The sequence below is a fragment of the Artibeus jamaicensis genome, unplaced genomic scaffold (genome assembly GCF_021234435.1).
Source record: "Artibeus jamaicensis isolate MK-2021 breed Jamaican fruit bat unplaced genomic scaffold, CSHL_Jam_final scaffold_286, whole genome shotgun sequence".
In the NCBI taxonomy this organism is placed as follows: domain Eukaryota; kingdom Metazoa; phylum Chordata; class Mammalia; order Chiroptera; family Phyllostomidae; genus Artibeus; species Artibeus jamaicensis.
The window spans coordinates 600539-619963 of NW_026522034.1; the positions used below are offsets into that span (position 1 = coordinate 600539).

The 19425-nt window shown below is 51.9% G+C and overlaps 1 protein-coding gene across 3 annotated transcripts in view; it reads left to right on the forward strand.

Annotated features, from left to right (window-relative positions):
- The first annotated feature begins 13310 nt into the window (after positions 1–13310).
- The window catches only part of RNF130 (ring finger protein 130), a 100222-nt gene continuing 94107 nt past the window's right edge, over positions 13311–19425 (forward strand). Inside the window, exon 1 of one of the 3 annotated variants that reach the window (XM_053656798.1) lies at positions 13311–13841. In XM_053656798.1, coding sequence (XP_053512773.1) covers positions 13595–13841 — 247 coding nt within the window. In that variant the 5' untranslated portion in view covers positions 13311–13594. The remainder of the gene's footprint in view (positions 13842–19425) is intronic. The other 2 variants (XM_053656799.1, XM_037136355.2) reach the window with 2 other exon arrangements.

The window sequence follows — 19425 nt, forward strand, 5'->3', positions numbered from 1 at the left end:
TTCTGTTAATGCAATAGATCCACGTATTTCTCACTCTTTTTAAATAGCTGTATGACACCAAGTCATCGAGGTGTCCCTCGATGTATCATTCAGCCTTTCTCCTCCCGATGACGGGACTGGGTGGAGAAGGCAGCAGGAAGGGGCCCAGGGTTTTTTTCTCACTGTAACAAGACTAAAATATTGTGTGTGTATCCTGCTGTACTGTATTTTTAATTCTATAGAAATTAAATGGATGCAGCAAAACAAAAAGAAAACATTGAATTTGACTACATAAAATTAAGGACTTCTGTTCAAAGAAGTAGACAATGGAAGAGTCAGTGGGCAGATAATAGACCGGGAGAAGATATTTGCAAAGTCTAAAACTGACGGGGGCTCAACGCCTAGACTCCACAGCAAATGTCTGTAAATCAGCAGTAAAAAGACAAGAGAATGACATTGAACAGTGAGCAGAGGAGGCAGATGGCAAAAACACAAGTCCCAAAAAAGTGACACCTTCGCGAAGGAAAACTAAAACATCAGGAGAAAGCACACAGAAGCCGAGGCGAAAAACTGCTTTCTACTCAAGTGTCAAAAGTCGGGAAAGTAGAAAACGTCAGCTGTGGACGGGATGGTGAGGGGACGGCTCCCGCTGCTGCTGAGGGACACTGAGTGACAGCCAGGCTGACGGGCCCATTAGTGGCATTTTTAAAAAATACATTTTATTGATAGTGCTGTTACAGTTGTCCCATTTCCCCCCCCCCTTTCCTCTCTGCCCTGCATACCCCCTCCCACCCGCATTCCCCTGCCTTAGTTCATGTCCATGGGTCGTACAAGTAAGTTCTCTGGCTTCTATATTTCCTATACTATTCTTGCCCTCCCCTGTCTGTTTTCTACCTACCATCTACGCTGCTTATTCTCTGTACCTTCTCCCCCATTCTCTCTCCTCTCTCTTCCCGTTGATAATCCTCGATGTGATCTCCATTTCTGCGATTCTGTTCCTGCTCTAGTCGTTTGCTTAGTTTGTTTTTGTTTTTAGGTTTGGTTGTTAATAACTGAGTTTGTTGTCATTTTACTGTTATATTTTTTATCTTCTTTTTCTTAGATAAGTCCTTTGAACATTTCATATAATAAGGGCTTGGTGATGATGAACTCCTTTAACTTGACTTTATCTGGGAAGCACTTTATCTTCCCTTCCATTCTAAATGAAAGCTTTTCTGGATAGAGTCGTCTTGGATGTAGGTCCTTGTCTTTCATGACTTGCAATACTTCTTTCCAGCCCCTTCTTGCCCACAAGATTTCTTTTGAGAAATCAGCTGACAGTCTGATGGGAACTCCTTTGTAGGTGACTGTCTCCTTTTCTCTTGCTGCTTTTAAGAGTCTCTCCTTCTTTTTCATCTTGGCTAATGTAATGATGATGTGCCTTGGTGTGTTCCTCTTTGGGTCCAACTTCTCTGGGACTCTCTGAGCTTCCTGGACTTCCTGGAAGTCTATTTCCTTTGCCAGATTGGGGAAGTTCTCTTTCACTATTTTTTCAAGTAAGTTTTCAATTTCTTACTCTCCTCTTCTTCTAGTACCCCTATAATTCAGATGTTGGAATGTTTAAAGTTGTCCTGGAGGTTCCTAAGCCTCTCCTCATTGTTTTGAATTCTCATTTCTTCATTCTGTTCCAGTTGAATGTTTCTTTCTTCCTTCTGGTTCACACCATTGATTTGAATCCTGGTTTCCTTCCCTTCACTGTTGGTTCCCTGTGCATTTTCCTTTATTTCACTTTGCATGGCCTTCACTTTTTCCTCAAATTTGTGACCATATTCAGCCAATTCTATGAGCATCCTGATTACCAGTGTTTTGAACTGTGCGTCTGATAGGTTGGCTATCTCTTCGTCACTTACCATGTTTTTTGGACTATAAGATGCACACTTTTCCTCCCAAATTTGGGAGGAATAATGGTTGTTAATGCTGCTGTTGAATTCTGTTTACATTTACATTTGTTGAAATACTATGTTATTAAATATTTTACCACATTTTTTGCTTCAAAAAATTTTTCCAATTTTCCTTCTCTAAAACCTAGGTGTATCTTATTGTCCGAAAAATATGGTAGTTGTGTTTTTTCTGGAGCTTTGATCTGTTCTTTCATTTGGGCTGTATTTCTTTGTCTTGGTGCACCTGTTATGTATGAGGGGTGGAGCCTTAGGTGTTCACGGGGCAGGGCAACACGTCATTGCATTGTGACGTTGTACATGAAGCAGGGTCCAAGAGGGAACAGTGCCATTTGTTCCACTCTCTGCTGGATTTCAGTCTCTTCCCCTACTTCTCACAAGCAAAGTGGGCCGTCATGGTGCTGATTCCCAGGTGGGTGGGCTTGTGTACATTCTAGGGCCCTGTGGGTCTCTCCAATGAACTCTCCTTTGAGGCTGGGAGTTTCTCCCGCTGCCACTTCAACCCCCACAGGTGTTTTCAGTCAGAGGTTTGAGGCTTTATTTCCCTGCCAGGACCCTGGGTGGTGGGTCTGTCTCACTCCCCAGTTGTTCCTCCAGGTTTATCCGTACCCTAATGTGGGACCGCCTGATCCACCCGCCACCACTTCGTGGGGGACCCCTTCGCCCGGCTGCCCATCTCCGCCCCTCCTACCATCTGGGTGAGTGTGTTTTCTTTAACTCCTTGGTTGTCAGACTTCCATACAGTTCCATTTTCTGTCAGTTCTGGTTGTTTTTGTTTTTAAATTTGTTGTTCTTCTTTTGGTTGTGCGAGGAGTCACAGTGTGTCTACCTACACCTCCATCTTGGCTGGAAGTCAGAACCCATAAATATATATTTTAAATGTTCCCATTTACCAATGTGAGATCAATATTCATTCCCCTACTTTAAAGATAAAAAAACTTGAGGCTTACAGAGGTGCGCTCACCTACCAAAACCCATGTAGCCAATGCTGGAGTGAAAACAGACACAATAAAATGTGTGCACTGAACTTGTCTCCCCAGCCCCACCCATCCTCCGTGAAGTGGGTGTGAGGGACAAAGTGGTCCCACCCCTTCTCCATCGGGGTCCTGAGCCGGTCAGCCCTACTGGCCTTATTCATGCAAGGCTGGCGGGGCAGGTCCCCACAGCGGGCTGGCGATGAGGATTTTTGCACTGCAGTTGAGAAGATGCTCTCTCCCACCCGGTAGGAGCAGGGAACTGTGCCGCTCCAGCTACTTGCTGGCATCCACCTGCGACGGGAGAATCGCTGGGAACAGGGCCCGTCTGCAGCCCCCTCCCCCGGGTTTCCTCCTCAGGCGAGCCATGGAGGTCAGGACCCAAAGCGTCCTAACTGAGCCGCAGCCTGAGCCGCCCTTGGACATGTTCCAGGAGCTGCCTCACCCCAGGCCGGTGCTGAAGAACCACCTCCAGGGGCACCTGTTGCTGTCGCTGCCCAGACCTGCCTCCTGTGCCCGTCAGCGTCCTTGGGAAAACCCTCTGTCACGGCTTCTGTTTTCACATCAACAACCAGCGAATTCTTCAACTCTCCAGATGCCAACCAATTCTGACACCAGCAGGGTGTCTGTCCTACAACCCAACTTAACCTGACACTAAGGACCTGGTGTTAGCACAGGCCCCACAGGTCTGCCCCACTGCAAATGCCAGTCACAAGGACCAGATCCCTGGTGACTTGCTCGTCTGTCCGACCCTGTGACAAAGCCAGGGGTTCCCACAACCTCCCTCTTCGGTTCAGTATTCTGGTAGCAGGATTCACAGGACTCAGGAAAACACCTACTCACTATCACCATCAAAAGGCCACAATACGGAACAGCCACGTGGAGGAGATGCCTGGGCGAAGGCCCAGGGCAGGTGTGCAGAGCCTCCACGCCCTCTGCAAGCACCACCGGCCCTGTTCATTGGCCTGGGAGCCCTCCAAGCCCTGGTGTCATGGGGGTTCATGGTGGTTCCAATATGTGGACGTGAAATCTTGGCCACGGGTGATTAAATTCATCTCCTCCCTGAAGACTGGAGGTGGACAGGTGGGGTTGAAAGCTTCAGCCCTCAAACCAAGGCCTTGTCTTGCTAGCAATCGGCCCCTACCCTGAAGCTATCGAGGGGCCTTTATTGTTTTTATTATAAGCGCCCTCCATTCTCAGTCCATGGGGCTGTGTCCGGGGGCTCGTTTGCCTCCAGGGGCGAACGTGCTGTGAGGTCTGGCCAGTCAGGGGTCTTGCCCACTGACGCCAGCAGTTGGCTCAGGGCCATGGCACAAACCAGTGAGATTCATACCACGGGTCGGAGAGTCCTGCTCTTGTGCTGCGTCCTCTGAGAGCATAGAATGCGCTCCCTGGACCTGCCAGAGGCCCCCTCCCACCCACACCGGGAGCCTGCCTGAGGATGAGACCAGGAAGACGGCAGTGTTGGGGGGGGAGAGAGGAGGCCCAGCTCTGAGGGTGTCCTCTGACCTAGATTCTCTTGTGCTTGAGGTTAGCCCAACCCTGGACTTTTCATAACTGACCAAGTGAATTCTCCTCTATGGCGGGTTTGACGTCTGATGCTTGCAGCCAAGCTGTCCCTATTTGGAACACACCGCCCTGTGCCTGCAGGGCCACCGGTGCGGCAGGGTGCCCCCCAACAGCCCTCTTCCCTCAACCCCCCCCCACTCTTCCTTTACTCTCCGAGTCGGGCCCCCTTGGTCAGGAGGCACTCTCTCTTTTTAGGCTAGGCCTAATTTGGGAGTCTTTTAAAATAAGCACTATGGGGGAAATTTCAGGAGGCCAAGACAGCTAGAGCCCAGGCATAGGGCTGTGCTGACGCAAATAACAGGAAATCATTCGCATCGCTGCGTCAACAAAGGAGAGTGGGAGAAAGCAGAAGGCACGAGCACAGGCCCCTTCCCCTTGCTCTGCCACCATCCTCAGTGTGTGGCTTCCGTCTCGATCCTGTGTGGGCAGGAGGAAGAAGAAGGTGTGGCAACAGCAGACCGCCCCTCCTGGCGCTCGGGCCAAAAACCCATGGTGGTTGGAGCGTGCCCTGAGAGTAGAAACTTTTCGGTTTTTGCTTACATATTCCAAGTACCTAGAACTGCTGCTCAATAAACATGCATTGAATGAATGACTGGGTGCATGTGTGGGTGGGCAGGTGGGTAGATGGATGGATGGAAGGATGGATATGTGGGTGGTAGGTAGATGAAGGGAGGAGGGAAGGATGGATGGGTGGAGAGACAGGGGGGGGGAGGATGCCTGCACAGAGAAGCTGAATTTTAGCTTCCCAAGCCCCTACAGTGGAGTCAGGCCAGGGAGGGGGAGCTGGATCGTCTACTGAGAGCCGCTGCAGCCCATGCCGCCCATCGCCCGTGTGGGCGCCCAGGCCCCTGGGATTCCCTGGGACTCCATCCTCCGCAGGCAGGGTCTCCGGGGGGACTGCTCCTTTGGTGTGTCTGAGAAGATCTGGATAACCCCATCTCAGACGTCCTTGGGAGGTGCTTACCCAGCACAGGGCACGCTGCACCGGCTGGGGGGGTATATTCCCCCCCTTTCTGTAACATGTCCTGGGGGAAGATGCTTGGCAGGAACAAGGTTCAGTGGTCACTCCGGAGAGGATAACGAGCGGGCCTCCTCTGTTTTTAGTAACAATATCAGAGCCCGAGCTTGTGCAATTCAGGACACAGGATGTCTCTAAGAACACTGCCAGCATTCCCAACACACGGCACTAATATGAGCTCATCTCCAGCAAAGCCGCACACCGTCCACAGACCAGGTTGATGTCTATTTTCCCCTCAGGGGATGGAGACAGAATCATTAAATGTACAGAGAATTTCAGCGAGGGTGACCTCAAGCACACCTCGACTCTGCCAGCCTGTGCCCCACAGCACCCCAATCTCCCTACCCTTGGCTCCCCTGCCACAACCCACCACTTCTAATAGGATCCTCAGGGGTCTTTTGATGGATTGTTAAAAATACCTTTTTCTGATTGCAAAGAGAACACATTTTGAAACCAGAAAAAAAGGAAGTAAAAACAATCATTCGTAATCCCCCCAATAAACCAAACTATTTTTACTTTGTTAGTTCTCTACCAGGCTTTGTTCACACACGCACACTTACGCTACTTGGTGACGGCCAGGGTTTCCCTTTGTATTCTGCGGCTGCACCTAACAAACAGCACATCCCGGGCCCTGCTCGCGTTGCTGCAGCTTGCGTGCTGCATTAATAGCTGCATAATCATCCTCAAATTTGTTCTGCTATAATTTGCTTAACAAATAAATGAGTTTGTTTTCCACTTCTTTTTTTTTTCTTTTTTTTTTTTTTGCCCCTGGAGCTAACACTGCAATAAACATCCTCATGTACAGAGTTTTGGTTTATTTTTCTTGTGTTCAATGTTGCTTTGAAAGGCACCGGAAGGCTGGTGTCAGCTCTGGGCCGGCAGCTTGCATTGCCTGGCTTCACCTGAATCCCCGAGCAGCTGGGCAGAGCGAAGCTGCTGGGCCTCTCATGGCAGCCTCTCGGCCAACCGCAGATGAACGGGAAGCACATGATCCTCCAGCTGGATGACAGGTCTGCAGAGAGCAGCTGGAAACCCACCCCCCCCACACACACACACCCTCACCCGCTGCATCTGGAAGAAGCCACGGCACTCACCTGGCAGGACATGGGACCGGGCAGCACGCAGAGCTGCTCCTGTGCCCACTGGGCCATCGTCTCTCAGGGGACGTTCCCCTGCGCCAGCCGCTCCAGGGCAGGCCGACAGTCCAGGTCCCCTGTGTTTCTAGGGTCAAGGCATGGGCAACTGATTCAAACTAAACAGGTTTTGCCTTCTTCCCAGAGAGGTGCAATGCCGACTTGGCCCAACAGCAGTGCCCTGTGGGACCCACCCCTATCCCACCTGCCCGGGTCCCTAGAGCCTCGAGGGGCTGTCTTTACCAAGCCCAGCCAGGCACCTCGCCTTCCCCCGGATGAACTGCCTGCAGCCTCCAAGAGCCTCTTCTGCACATGTGTCTCTTGCCTGTGAGTGGTGGGCTCTTCCGTATACAGCCAGGCCCCCTGGCAGAGGGGCTCTGGGTGCCCAGGTACCACTGCTCCAGGTCAGCCTGAGGGCCAGCCCAGACTGGCCTGCCGAGGCCAGCTCACCCCAGCTGGCGTCTCCCCTCGAGAGAGATGCCAGGGGAGACGTCTCTTTCTGCTCAGCCATTCATCACTCCAACCAAATAGATCTTGACAAAGGACCAGGCAGTGCTTTCGATCCTGCTAAAAGGCAGCCACCCTAGCAGTCTGCACCCACTCAGCATCGGCCCCAGGCCCCACCAAATTCCTGGACAGTCTCTGGCTTCTCGGGCTATTCCATGTACCAAGAAACCCAAACGTGGTCTGAGTCCTCAGCCCGGCGTCTACTGGTGGCCTGAAGAGTGAGGGTCTGGAAACCAGCTGGGCTGGGCTCCTGCACCAGCGCCGCCCCTCGCTGCTCACTAGCAGGGGCAAGTTCAAGGCAAAGAGCTCACTTCACTGAGCTTCAGGTTTGTCATCTGCAAGACGGTTGCAGTAACTCCCATGCCTGAGGGCCCTCAGGAGAATTAAATTCCCCTCCACAGACCATGACAAGTTCCAAATCCGAGCAGTTTTGTCTGCCTCACTCCTCTCTCCCTCACTGGTGGGGCCCTCGGGCCTGGGCTCAGAGGAGTGCCAGTGTCCTGCCCCCTCCATCCCCCACCCACCCACTGCCCTAAGGCCACGCCCCCAGTGCAGTGGGCGGGGCAAGTGCTTCCTTCCGCTAACAGAGAGTAGCCTGGGCCACTTCCATTTTCTGAGGTTCCTGGAATGCTAAAAATGATGAAAAATGCAGGAACTGTTTGCACAGCAACACTACAACGCAACGTACAGTGGCGGGCAAAGGCAGGGTTACAGTTTGTACGGAGAAGTTAGTCCTGTCTGACAACCATAATGACAACTGTAAACCTTGGCCCACCCTGTATTCACGTTCCTGACGAGATAACTGCGGAACTCTTCACATTTTCTCAGTGGTGAATTCTCAGTGGGGCAGTCCAGGGTGGCATGCAGCAGGGTGGCCATAGACTCCTTATGATCTTCTGGGGCTGGGACTGAGCCCTCAAAGTCGGAGACCTTTAGGAACAAAGACCTAATCAAACCCAGTGGTGCTGCTTCACCGGGTTCCCTTCTGAGCAGACGGCAGGTGTCGGGGGACGTTTTAGATGTTTGGAAACATTTGAATGGGGGGAGGGATTGTTTTATAGAATTACTGTTCATTGCCTTTGTCATGGTAACAAAGAATGGCCCAAAGGGTCAGGAAAGAGTTCACAAAAGAGCATTTCAAATAACACGAGGCGGGAGAAGCATTTGTGGCCCCACAGGACACATGGGGGAACCAGAGTGACAGGAGAAGCTTTGTTTTGGCTTTTCCTTAGAGAACACTTGACGTTCTTCATTAGGGAAGGCTAGACATTGTAGATCATGTGTTTCTCTACGTAAAGTGCTATTGCTTGTGCCCCTACTGCCTGCGTGGGTAGGACACTGGCCAGCCTGAGTGTCCACCCACTCGGGATGGCCTGTTCTGCGTGATGCCTGTGGAGGGTGGTGAAGCAGTCCTCACACAGGCTGCCACTGGGACCCTCACAGCCTCTGTGCCTCCAATAGGAGTCACAAGAACGCGGGGTGACTGTGGGAAGCACAGCCTCCAGGCACCCGCCATCTGGTCTGCATCTGTCGGAACCAGAGACAGGAAGGTCAGTAGGTCCACTCCGCAGATGGAAACTGACCCCAGAGGGGACATGACATGACCTTGATGTTGCCCAGTTGACATGTGGCCAAGCAGGGCATTCGAACCAGTGGCGTTGTAGTAAAGCACTTTCTGAAAAAGAAGAGGAAGGAGTGAGGGGGAGGGGAAAGGGAGGGAGAGGAGAAGGAAAAGGGGGAGGAGAAGGAAGAGGGGAGAGAGAGCGCACAAGCAAGCCCTCATTCATAGCATCTGCCAATATCAGTGGTGTAAATATTACCCTACCACCACCATGACCAATCCCCAGGTGCCAATGGTTTGATGAATGGCTTGCAAAATTCTGGAATATTGAACCATCAGCACCACTGACGTGAAACCAGTCTCTGAAGCCCCGACTCAGTTCTCTGTCCACATTCCCCACTTCGGTCTTTTGCACATCACTTTCACAACTGTGCCCCATCTGTGTTCCACCTGATTATTACTATTAAATATTTTCCTCTAAGACAGCTCACTTTTCAAAGGCAGGCGGCATTACTATCATTGAAAGTGAAATCACCCGCTATAAAGTAGAAGGCAATATTAAAATGAACACTTAATTATTAAAATAAAAATGTTCTTTGTACTTCCTAAAATACCCTTTCCATGTGACAGGGCTGGTGACTCAGAAGTGATTTGGGCCTGGGGACCCAGGCCCTGTCCCTCTGCCTGTCCTCAGTGAAGGCCATCATATGAAAGGGCCTGTCACTGGGCTCTTCAAAAGGAGGGGACAGGAAGTCAGATGTGAACGTGAAGATGTGGGGGGGGCACCCAGATACATCTCGGGTGCGATACCGGTGTCTTTACAGGACGCTTACAGTGTCTCTTGGGACTTTGGGGTCCATAAGGAAGGCAGCCTGCCCTGTGGGGACCACACTGGGTTCGTGCCACCACTCCCCCCTCTGCCACACTTTGGGGTGGGCTGTGTCAATGAGCGGCAGTGGCAGCAGCACTGGGGGCAGCTGATGTGGACCAAGACCTTCAAGGGCCAGAGCCCCACGGTGGAAACAGGGAAGAGAGGTTCGGACAGGGTTGTCGGGAAGACAACCTAAACGTCAGTGCGGACGTCCACCCAAACTCAGCACCAGCCCTCTCATTTAGCAATTCTGCTCCGGACCACGAGCTCTCAGCAAGGACTCCCCACCCACCAAAGGACAGAGTCTCCACGACAGCCCATTCCTGGAAATCAATACACATACATTTCCCATCCACAGGAAAATAGGCAAATCCCCTTTGGAATACTAGACAACCAAGAAAAAGCCCAGAGCTATGAGTACCTGCAAAAAAGAATCTCACAGACATAATATTAAGGAAAAGAAGCTACAGGGGAGGAGGGTGGGTAGAGGTGGAAGTGGGTGTAAGAATAAGTGGTGATGGAAAAAATACAATAAAAAATAAACTATGAAAAAAAAGAAACCAGAGCAAAGAACACATGCGTGTGGTTCTGTTTCTGTGACGTTCGAGAGCGGGCACACTCCTCTGTCATTACAGAAGTCAGGATACTAGGGCGTCAGTGACTGAGAGGTGTAGGGATGCTTCCAGGGGTGCTGGACACGTCTTCCACCTTGATCTAGTAGGTGCTACTCAAAATCATTAATGATTAAATGTAAGAAAAAGATGTTTTTAAAAACCAACATAGGCTGGGTGAAGACAGTGGGAAACAGAATGACATCTGAACCAGTGCAGTTCAGTAATTAACACATGCACGTACACCAAACAGTGTGCATTCTGCAACAACACAAAAGATAAACTTCAAGCACATTACAATGGTTGCGTGTGGGTTAGGAACAGAGGTGAAGGGCAGTAAAAAAAGGGAACACAACACGTACCTAATACCGCAAAGGCCTCGCTAGGACCAGAGGGGACCATGTGCCATTTAAGCAAGGAAAGGAACAGGAGGAGGAGGAAGGGGAGGAAACTCGAGACTGTCCCACACTTTGAGGTTTCCAACATCGACCAGGGAGTCCAGCTGTGGCTCTGATTCCCGGAGTCACGCAGGTGTTCCTCAGTGCGCTCCAGCCGCAGCGCCCCCTTCAGGCTCCGGGAGTGTCAGCATTGCTCCCCAAGGACTCAGGTGCACTCCTGAAGGAGGGAAGCCCTTACCAGGGAGGGGAGCTGGGAGGCTGGCCCTGGCCTGGGCCTGGCTCTGGCCACAGAGAGCTCTGCAGAGAGGCAGGTTTCAGCTGGGGACCTGGGGCTTCTTATGGGCTGGGAGTTGGGACCGGAGGGAGGGGAGGCTCCCACGTGCTGAGTTAGATAAATGGCCCAGAAAGGACTGGCCGACAGGCCGACAGGCTGGTAGGCAGGCCCTCCCGTGCATCCTCCACGGCCCAGGACCCCTGTGCTTGTATTTACATAACACTTCTAATGCACTCACTTTTTTCCAATTAAATAAATGTTTTAAAAGGTAGTTTTGTCCAAAGTGTTGGCCTGGATATGGAGAAATTGAAACCGTTGTGTTCTGTTGGTGGGAATGTGACATGGTACCACCACCACGGAAAAAGAACTATCCTATGACCTAGCACTCCCACTTCTGTGTATTTATGCCAAAAATTTGAGTCAGCGTCTCAAAGAGGTATTTGTACACCCAAGTTTGTAGCATTCGCAAGAGCCCAAGGTGGAAGCAAGCCAAGGGCTCATCGATGGATGGATAAACAAAATGTGGTATAGATCTACAATGGGATGCATTCATCCTTAAGGGGGAAGAAAATCTGATGTGCTATGACATGGATGAACCTGGAGGACATTATGCCAAGTGAAATAAGCCAGACACAGAAGGACAAATATTGCAGGATTCCACTTACATGAGGTACCTGGCGTAGTGACATTCATAGACACAGAAACTAGAATGGTGCACCGAGGCGGGGGGATGGGAAGTTGCTTCATGTGCACAGAGTGTTAGTTTTACCAGATGAAGCGTTCCGGAGATGGCGGTGGGGGACGCTCACACACCCATGTGAATGTGCTCAATGCCGCTGAACTGTGCGCTTGAAAACAGTGAAGATGGTGAATTTTATGTTGTATGTACTTTGCCATGATTTTTTTAAGGTAGCTTTGTATCACTACCATGAGTAAAAACCTCTTGACCTGAAGGCAAGGTCTCCATCAGATTAAAGCTAACGCCACCCTCCAGTGCAGACTGGTGCTAATGCCGCCCTCCGTGCTGGTGCCGCCAAAGCTGCGCCCGGAGCCCTCGTCCCACTTTGTTCACCAGAACATCAGCAAGTGCCAGAGAAAGGTTAGAAGTGTTTCAGAGCCAACTGTCCCCTTGAGGGAGGGCCAGAAGAGAGCTTCAAAGAGACCCACCTTCTCCCCACAAGATGGACCTCCACAAACATTTCTAATGCTAGGGGGCACGAACATGCCACACTTCGATAGATCCTTATAAGGACAAAGGAGTAGGGTGCATGAGGTGTCAGACAGGGGCAGCCGGAACATGCCAAGTGAGAGGAAACTGTCTGGGCAGGAACTCCAGGTTTCAGGTGCCTGAGTCTGAGTGCCTTGTCCCAAGGCCTCTTCGTTGTGTGAAGAGGGTCCAGTGGCATCAGAGCCAGAGCAGAGTCCTGCATGAGCGCTGGGTTTTGGGAGGGGGCCCGGTTACTTGGTCTAGGAGCTGTACTTCCTGGAGGCAAGTAAATAAAATCCAGTTTCAGTAAGCGGAGGAGACTAGACAGACGATGATGGAGGTGGAGGCTGAGAAAGTGGAAGGGAAGACATTGGAGGGAGAAACTGTGAAGGATGCCTCCAAGAAAGCACCAGTGGACGACTTACTGCTTTAACCCACATTCCATCTATGCCCCTTTCCCAAAACAGCACCGTAGTTCTCCGTGTATTTGGCTGAGCCAGGCTGACTCCACCCTGTCACTGCAGGAGGCAGAAGTTGCAGGCCCAGACACCTGTAAGAAATAATGAGGACACAGCCCAATATCCTATAAGCTCCTAAATTCCACCTCACCTGAACTATCCTTCCCCTTCGTTTATGCTTTAGAAGGATGCATAGCTGAACTGACACAGTGTGTGGGTGTCTGCACTTTGGGGGGGGGGGCTGAAGGGGGTGGAGTTGGTGTCTTACTGACATCTCCCTGTTGTCTGGGTCCTCTGGACGTTTCATCTAGCCTGCAGAGGTTCTTTCTAACCACTCGGGGTCCTCACAGTTCCAGACTAGTGGGTCCCCGATAGTCTTATTTACAGAGAACGCCCCCCACCATGATGTCACTTATATGACAAAGTTGACCAGTTGACATATTAAATCAGGCATTTCATTTTCAAATTAATTGTAAAGTTTTAGCTTTTGTCTTCTGTATTCTCGTCTCAAACTTTCCCATAGGCTCCTGAAAACCTCCTGAGCTGCAGGCCCCGTTCCCGTCACTCCCGACGGACAAACTGGACCCGCGCGGGGCGAAAGAACACCCCCCCACCCACCAACCACAGCCAGCTCTAGCCCTCGTGCCGGCCGGCGGGAGCGGGCCCGACCATCGCGCAGGCGCGCGGGGAGGGGCTGCGCCCAGGCCTGCGCGCTCCGCTAGGCCGGCGGGGGCGGGGCGGCGGCGAGCGAGCGCCGGGGGCGGGGCTTTGTGTTCCGCGCACCTTCCTCTGAGCACTTCCCACTCCCGCGTCCTCGCGAGGCGCCCCGAACTCTGCGTGTCCGACCCCAGGGATGGAAGGGGCCCGGAGTGGGCGGGCGCGCGCAGCCTGACCCGCCGTCCTCGCCCAGGGGCCCGCGCGCGCGTCCCCGAGGGTGGGCGGGCCGCGGACGTGAAGGCGACTAGCCGCCGCGCTGGTGCTCAGGCCCGCGGCGGCCGCGCGCGCTCCCGCCGCGGCGCCGGCCGCGCCCGCCCCGCCTCTCGGCACCGGCCCGGGAGCCTGGTCCGCGACCGGCGGCGGTGGCGGCCGGAGGGACGATGAGCGGCGCGACGCGGGCGGGCCCAGCCCGGCTCGCCGCGCTCGCGCTGCTGACCTGCAGCCTGTGGCCGGTGCGGGCGGACAACGCGAGCCAGGAGTACTACACGGCGCTCATCAACGTGACGGTGCAGGAGCCCGGCCGCGGCGCCCCACTCACGTTCCGCATCGACCGCGGGCGGTACGGGCTCGACTCGCCCAAGGCCGAGGTCCGCGGCCAGGTGCTGGCACCGCTGCCCATCCACGGAGGTGAGTGCCGGGCGGGGGCGACCCGGGCGCGCAGTGGGCAGGGGCCCCCACCCCACGCCGCCGCCCGGCCGCCCGGCCCCCCGCGCCGGTCGGCCGTCGCTCGGGCCAAGGTCTCGGTCGTGCGCAGCCCGGCCTGCTCGCGGTGGGGAAGGGGCTCTGAGCGCGGCCGGGCTCTGCTGCTTGTCCTCCGACTACGGGCGCGTTCCTGTGCGGGCAGAAGGCTCGTTTGCGGGAGGGTACTGGACCGCGCCAGTTTGCAGGGATGGCTCAGACAAAGGAGGCTGTGGAGGGTCGCAAAACTCAGTCGTGGGGGCTGGTCCTGGGCGGCCCGCGTTGCTGGCTGAACGCTGCATTGCATCTCAAAGGATGAGGCCCTTTCCTCGCGTAGAAACGTGCGGTTTTTCTTAAGTGGCAAGTGGGGGCGGGGGGGGGATGGAAGAGGAAAATGGGTATCTTCCCTGTTGCTTTTGGCTCTTGTTCTGCTCCAGTAGTTGTACTTCAGTTTGACGCCTGAAAATCTCAGGTAGAGAATCTGATAGCCAAGTCTTCAGGTCATGGAGGCTGACCAAAGGGGAAATTGGTAAAATTTTCAAGAATGGGCTCTGAAGCCATTTAGCTTATCCTCTATTAGGCATAATAACTATGGGTTCTGTTTAATTATCTGGTATGAAGCATGTTTGTAGAAATTACTGTTCATGGTTTTTTGGGGTTTTTTTTTCCCCACTGCGAACTTTTTGGAGAATGTCTCTGTCTCCCCAACCCCAGTGTCGCTCTGAGGAAGCTGGGGGAGGGGGTTTGAGCTGCTCTGCCGTTAAGGAGACCTGAAGTGGGCAGCCTCAGTGAGGTGGTGGTGTTCGGTCTGTGGTCTGACGCGGGAGAGCTCGCCTCTGGGAGGAGGGCTCTGTTGGCAGGCCATGGTGCCAGGTTGTTTTGTTCTTTGGAGGCGCACTGGCTCAGGGAAAAGGAATCACCTGAGGCTCTCAGATTTATCCTGTCCTCAATTTAGACGGGCCTTTAAAAAGTCTTTTATACCAATAATCAGGTGCTAAAGATGCATTTCTCATCTCCGCTCTGTTGAAAACAGCCTTCCCCACTTGCCCACGGAAGCAGCTTTGGTGTTTGGTTCATTCTGTAAATATTTGCGTGCCTGGTCTGTGCCAGTCACTGTGATTGGGACACACAGTATTGCCACACTGTGGCACCAACAATGGTCGCCTGTGTTCTGGTGCGGAGGAGAACCACGCAGGTCACGTGGGAGGTAGGAAGAGGAAGAGAGCCTCGCTGTCCCGAAGCAAGCGCTGGCCCTGGGCAGTATGTTGAAATCTGCGGTCCGGGGCTTGGTTCCCTGGGCCCCAGATCCATGACGATCACTTTAGTCAGGGGTGTCAAACTCATTTCTACTGGGGGCCAAGTCAGCCTTGTGGCTGCCTTCAAAGGGCTGAAATAATTTTAGGACTGTGTAAATGGAACTACTCCTTAACAGTTAAGGAGTTGAAATTACATTTGGCCCTTTGAGGGCAACTTCGAGGCTGACATGGCCTCTTGTGACAATGAGTTTGACACCCCTGCTTTAGATTCTGGCCTCCAAAGTGCTGAGCTACATGTTGCTTGCCTGTCACCCGATCAGAAGCCCCCCCTCCCCAGGGGGGAAAGCTTATTTAAGGTGTGTGGATTGGAGGGCCTGGGAGCCAACGTGCACTGAGGTGTGGGCAAAGGTGGCTCTCGTCACCAGGGAGGCAGCCATGTAGGGCTCAGGGTTGGGTCGTTTGGCAGGTAAACCATGTGCCACAAGGAAAGTAAGCGATTCATCTGCCAAATGCAATGATGAGATATTTACCTGGTAAGCCTGTTGAAAGACTTCAGTGGCTCTTGCATTTTGAAAAGAGGGATCTTGTTAATGGAGGTGAGCCTCTCAATGGGTGGGTGGGCTTCTAGGCACTGGGGTAGGGTGTGAAGACTGAGTCTGGGGGCAGTCCCCCCGAGTTTCTGCTCATCCTCTCCTCTATGTGCTGAGGGCTCGTTTTGTGTTTGCACAGGAGTTTGCTCCAGGTGTTCTCTTGGCGCTTGATGGGGTCCTGCAGCGGTTTGGGTCTGGCGTTATGCTGAAGGGTCTGGCACACAGAGCATCTCTCTATCCAGCAAGTACGAGCTGAAGTCTTACTGGGTGCCAAGTACCATCTACCAGGCAGTAGGATGAGGCAGGGGCAACAGCAGTGAACAAAACAGATAACCATCTCCCCTTCCTGAAGCTCACATTCTGGTTGGTGGTCTTTGTAAGTCCGTTTGCCTGTGGATTGTTTCTAAACCTATGGCTTTACATGAAATCAAAGACATTTTGCAACATTTGTAGTAGGAACTTACAAATGTATTTTTAAAACAAGAATGGTGGTAGAAATCTGTTAAAATTATGTTGAGGAAAATGGCTTGTATCAGTATTTCAATTTTAAAAAAATGGGTTAAGATTGAAATAATGTTCGGGTGTTTCAGGTTGTGAGATTTTTGATTTAGTGAGTTTCGCATTTTTATGCTTTTAGAGAAAATACTACATTTCTTGGCACCTTTATGCTTCTATAACATTGCACTGAAAACCTTTACCATCTTTATTGAGCACTCACTGTGTGTCGACACTAAACAGAGTGATGGTCCAATTGCAAAAACAAAAAGCTTGAGGCATTTCCTGGCAAAACAAACAAACAGACAAAAAACACAGCTGTGGTCAGTGCATGTGAAATTCATGGAAAGTCATTTTGGGGCTGTCTGGTAAACAGGAACATACAGATAGAATAGTTGTGCAGTTTTCCTAGAGCTTGAGGTAATGATGACTAGCTCACCTCTCCCACTTGGGCAGTGGAGTTAGAAGTCCTCTTGCTACATTGCCGCGGTCAGTTCAGGGCGTGAGCGTTCCTGAGCAGGAACGTCCATTCATCCTGTGCCTTTACAGGGTAGATGGGCGTTTCTCCCTGGGGTGCTGTGGCATGGCAAAAGTACATTTTGCAAAGTGTCACACTTAAGAAAATACTGCACAAACAAGTGTACTTTGAAAATATCTCCTTTGTCATTAAACAGAATGCATCTGTAGACAGATTCACTTGTTGGATGCTAACAGATTGAACGTTGTCGCTGGCAGAGGATTCACGTTCAGAAATGGACTTTTGAAGGAGCACTGCTCCTGTGTGTGTGTGTGTGTGTGTGTGTGTGTGGACTGCAGTTTTTTCAAAGGGCAAGCTGAGAGGGTGAAACAATGAGATGCAGCTAGTGTTGTTTCTGCCGTGGAGCAGACGCGGTAAATGTGCATTCTGTGTGCACACACTGACTTTTTGTTTGAGCCTGGAGTGGGGGTTGGGAGAGAAGAGGGCCCTGTATTGATGATGTCATTATGTATGCAGATGTGTTGGTGGGGAGGGTTTGGTATCAGCCACTTTTTTGCTTTGCATCTGAATTTTCAGAATTGGATCTTACAGGGTTAGAGAACAATTTTACCAAATGGTAGACGTTTTCGGTCATCTTGCTAACTGTAGTGATGCTATAAATTATTTTAAAAATGATTTTAGGTTTCTGTGTTTTGAAAGTGATCCTGTTGGATGCATTCCTTACACCTGAACTTCATTTTTGAAATCCTCATAAAGGGTGAAGGAGGCGGCTGTGGAAGTCAGACCGTGGATGAAGGGTCATGCAGTATCAGACTTTACAGTGGCAGGTGCAGACGCTACTGGGTGTAGGTGTAGGTTTCAAAAAATTTGGAGGAAAAATAGGGCTGATCCTGGGAGCAGAGAGCCTGAGAGAAAAGAGAATTCAGAAGGAGCCAGAGAAAACCGAATTTTCACATAAACCAGATAACCAAGAAGATAGAGGAGATACGTGCAATAAATTATGTTACAACTTAATATCCGTCCTCTTACCCCCCAATTTCTCTGTTTCTCTGGGTGACGGAGCTTCTTACAAACGCCGTCTGTATCACTGCCTTTAATTTTCCTCCTGCCATTACTCTTCACGTTGCGGGTGTCTTTGCCGTGCCGGTGACTTTGCTCCAGACCTGGCCCATTCGATGGCAGGGTTCCTCGGCCTCAGTATGCAGGATGGGGCTGGGACTGAGGAAAAAGTTCCCAGGAATGGTACGTGGTCCTGAATGTGGGTGTAAAGGAGAAAAATCGCCTGCACTGAAGGGCGCGGGGAGACGGGCTTGGCTGTATGTCACAGGACAGAGCCAGTGCACTCAGACCGACTCGCCCAGGCCAGTCCCACATACATGGGGGCCTGGGGGCGCTGGTCCCCCTTCGTGGAGACCAAGCACACCACAGTTCTAGTTTTGTTCTGAACATGAGCTGTAAGAGGTGAGCAGCCTCTGGAGCGTTGTTTTGGATGCTGTTATGAAAGGGAAGGCCTTCCTTCAAAGGAAGGTTAGATCAGATGAGATCCTTCCACCTCAAACAGTGTGTGACCATGAAGTCACAGAACCAGCCTTTGAACAGACCTGCTGGAACACACATGTGACAGGAGGGCAGCGTGTTGTCAATCCAACCCCAGACACAACACACACATGCGCACGTGCTGCAGTGAACACACACAGGTCAGCACTTTCAGAATTTGTTTCGTGAGATGATCTGCACGCTCTGTGTCCAGGTCTTTGTCTTTTCTGGATTTGAATTGCTACAGTCGACAGTCCCTTTGAGGCAGTTGCTGTCACCGTACCGAGAAGGTGCTCACCACACTCAGAGAGGACTCCGGCCATGCCCGGGGCCCTGTCCACGTTGGGGGGCACGTGTGCCCTCCTTGGGGCTGGTTCTTTTAAGTGGAACCACCTTGACATATTTGCAAAATGAAACTCAGATTTCAGGACCATCACCATTTGTCTCCTCTTCTTTGGGGTATTTTACTCACTAGACATTCATTATTTTCCATGAGTTGTTGTAAGGATAGCTTTCTTGGGGGCAGTTTTGAATAAAACAAAGGGAACCCTTCAAATATGAAATGAAATAGGTTTAGAAATATGTAATGCGCACCTCTTCAGGGCCTGTGTTTGGGCAAGTGCTGTGGTATACACGGAGGACGCGCCGTGTGACCCCTTCCTGGCAGAGCTTCATCCCCTAGCTGAGGACAGCTGCCCTGTCTGGGTGGCAGGAGGACCCGGGGTGGCAGAAGGTGGGGCAGCCGTGTTCGCCCTGCGAGGGGAGTCTGCTTCGCAGCAGGGCTGTGTGAACGCAGGCGGGGTGGGGGTGGGGGGCAGCCACCTGTCCTGTCAGTTTACTGGGGCCAACCGCGCCCCCGTGTTCGTAGGTTGGGCTGCTTTCAAGCTACCGAGTTGAGTGATTGTAATAGGAGCCCCTGTGACTTGCACGCCCGAAATAAACTTTACTGTCTGGCCCTTTAAGAAAATATTTGACAATCCCTGTTCTAAAGGTTCCTGTATACCTGTTTTTCCCATTGAAAACTGTGTTTATGGCTGAGAATCTAATTTCTACCTAAATGTCCCACCCTGTGAGGTCCCAGAAGGAGGGAGAGTGTCTTCGTTTCAGCCAACCAGCTAGGGCTGCACCCGACTCTCCCCTGACACTGGCAGGCCCCCAGGACCTGCGATGCGCATGCA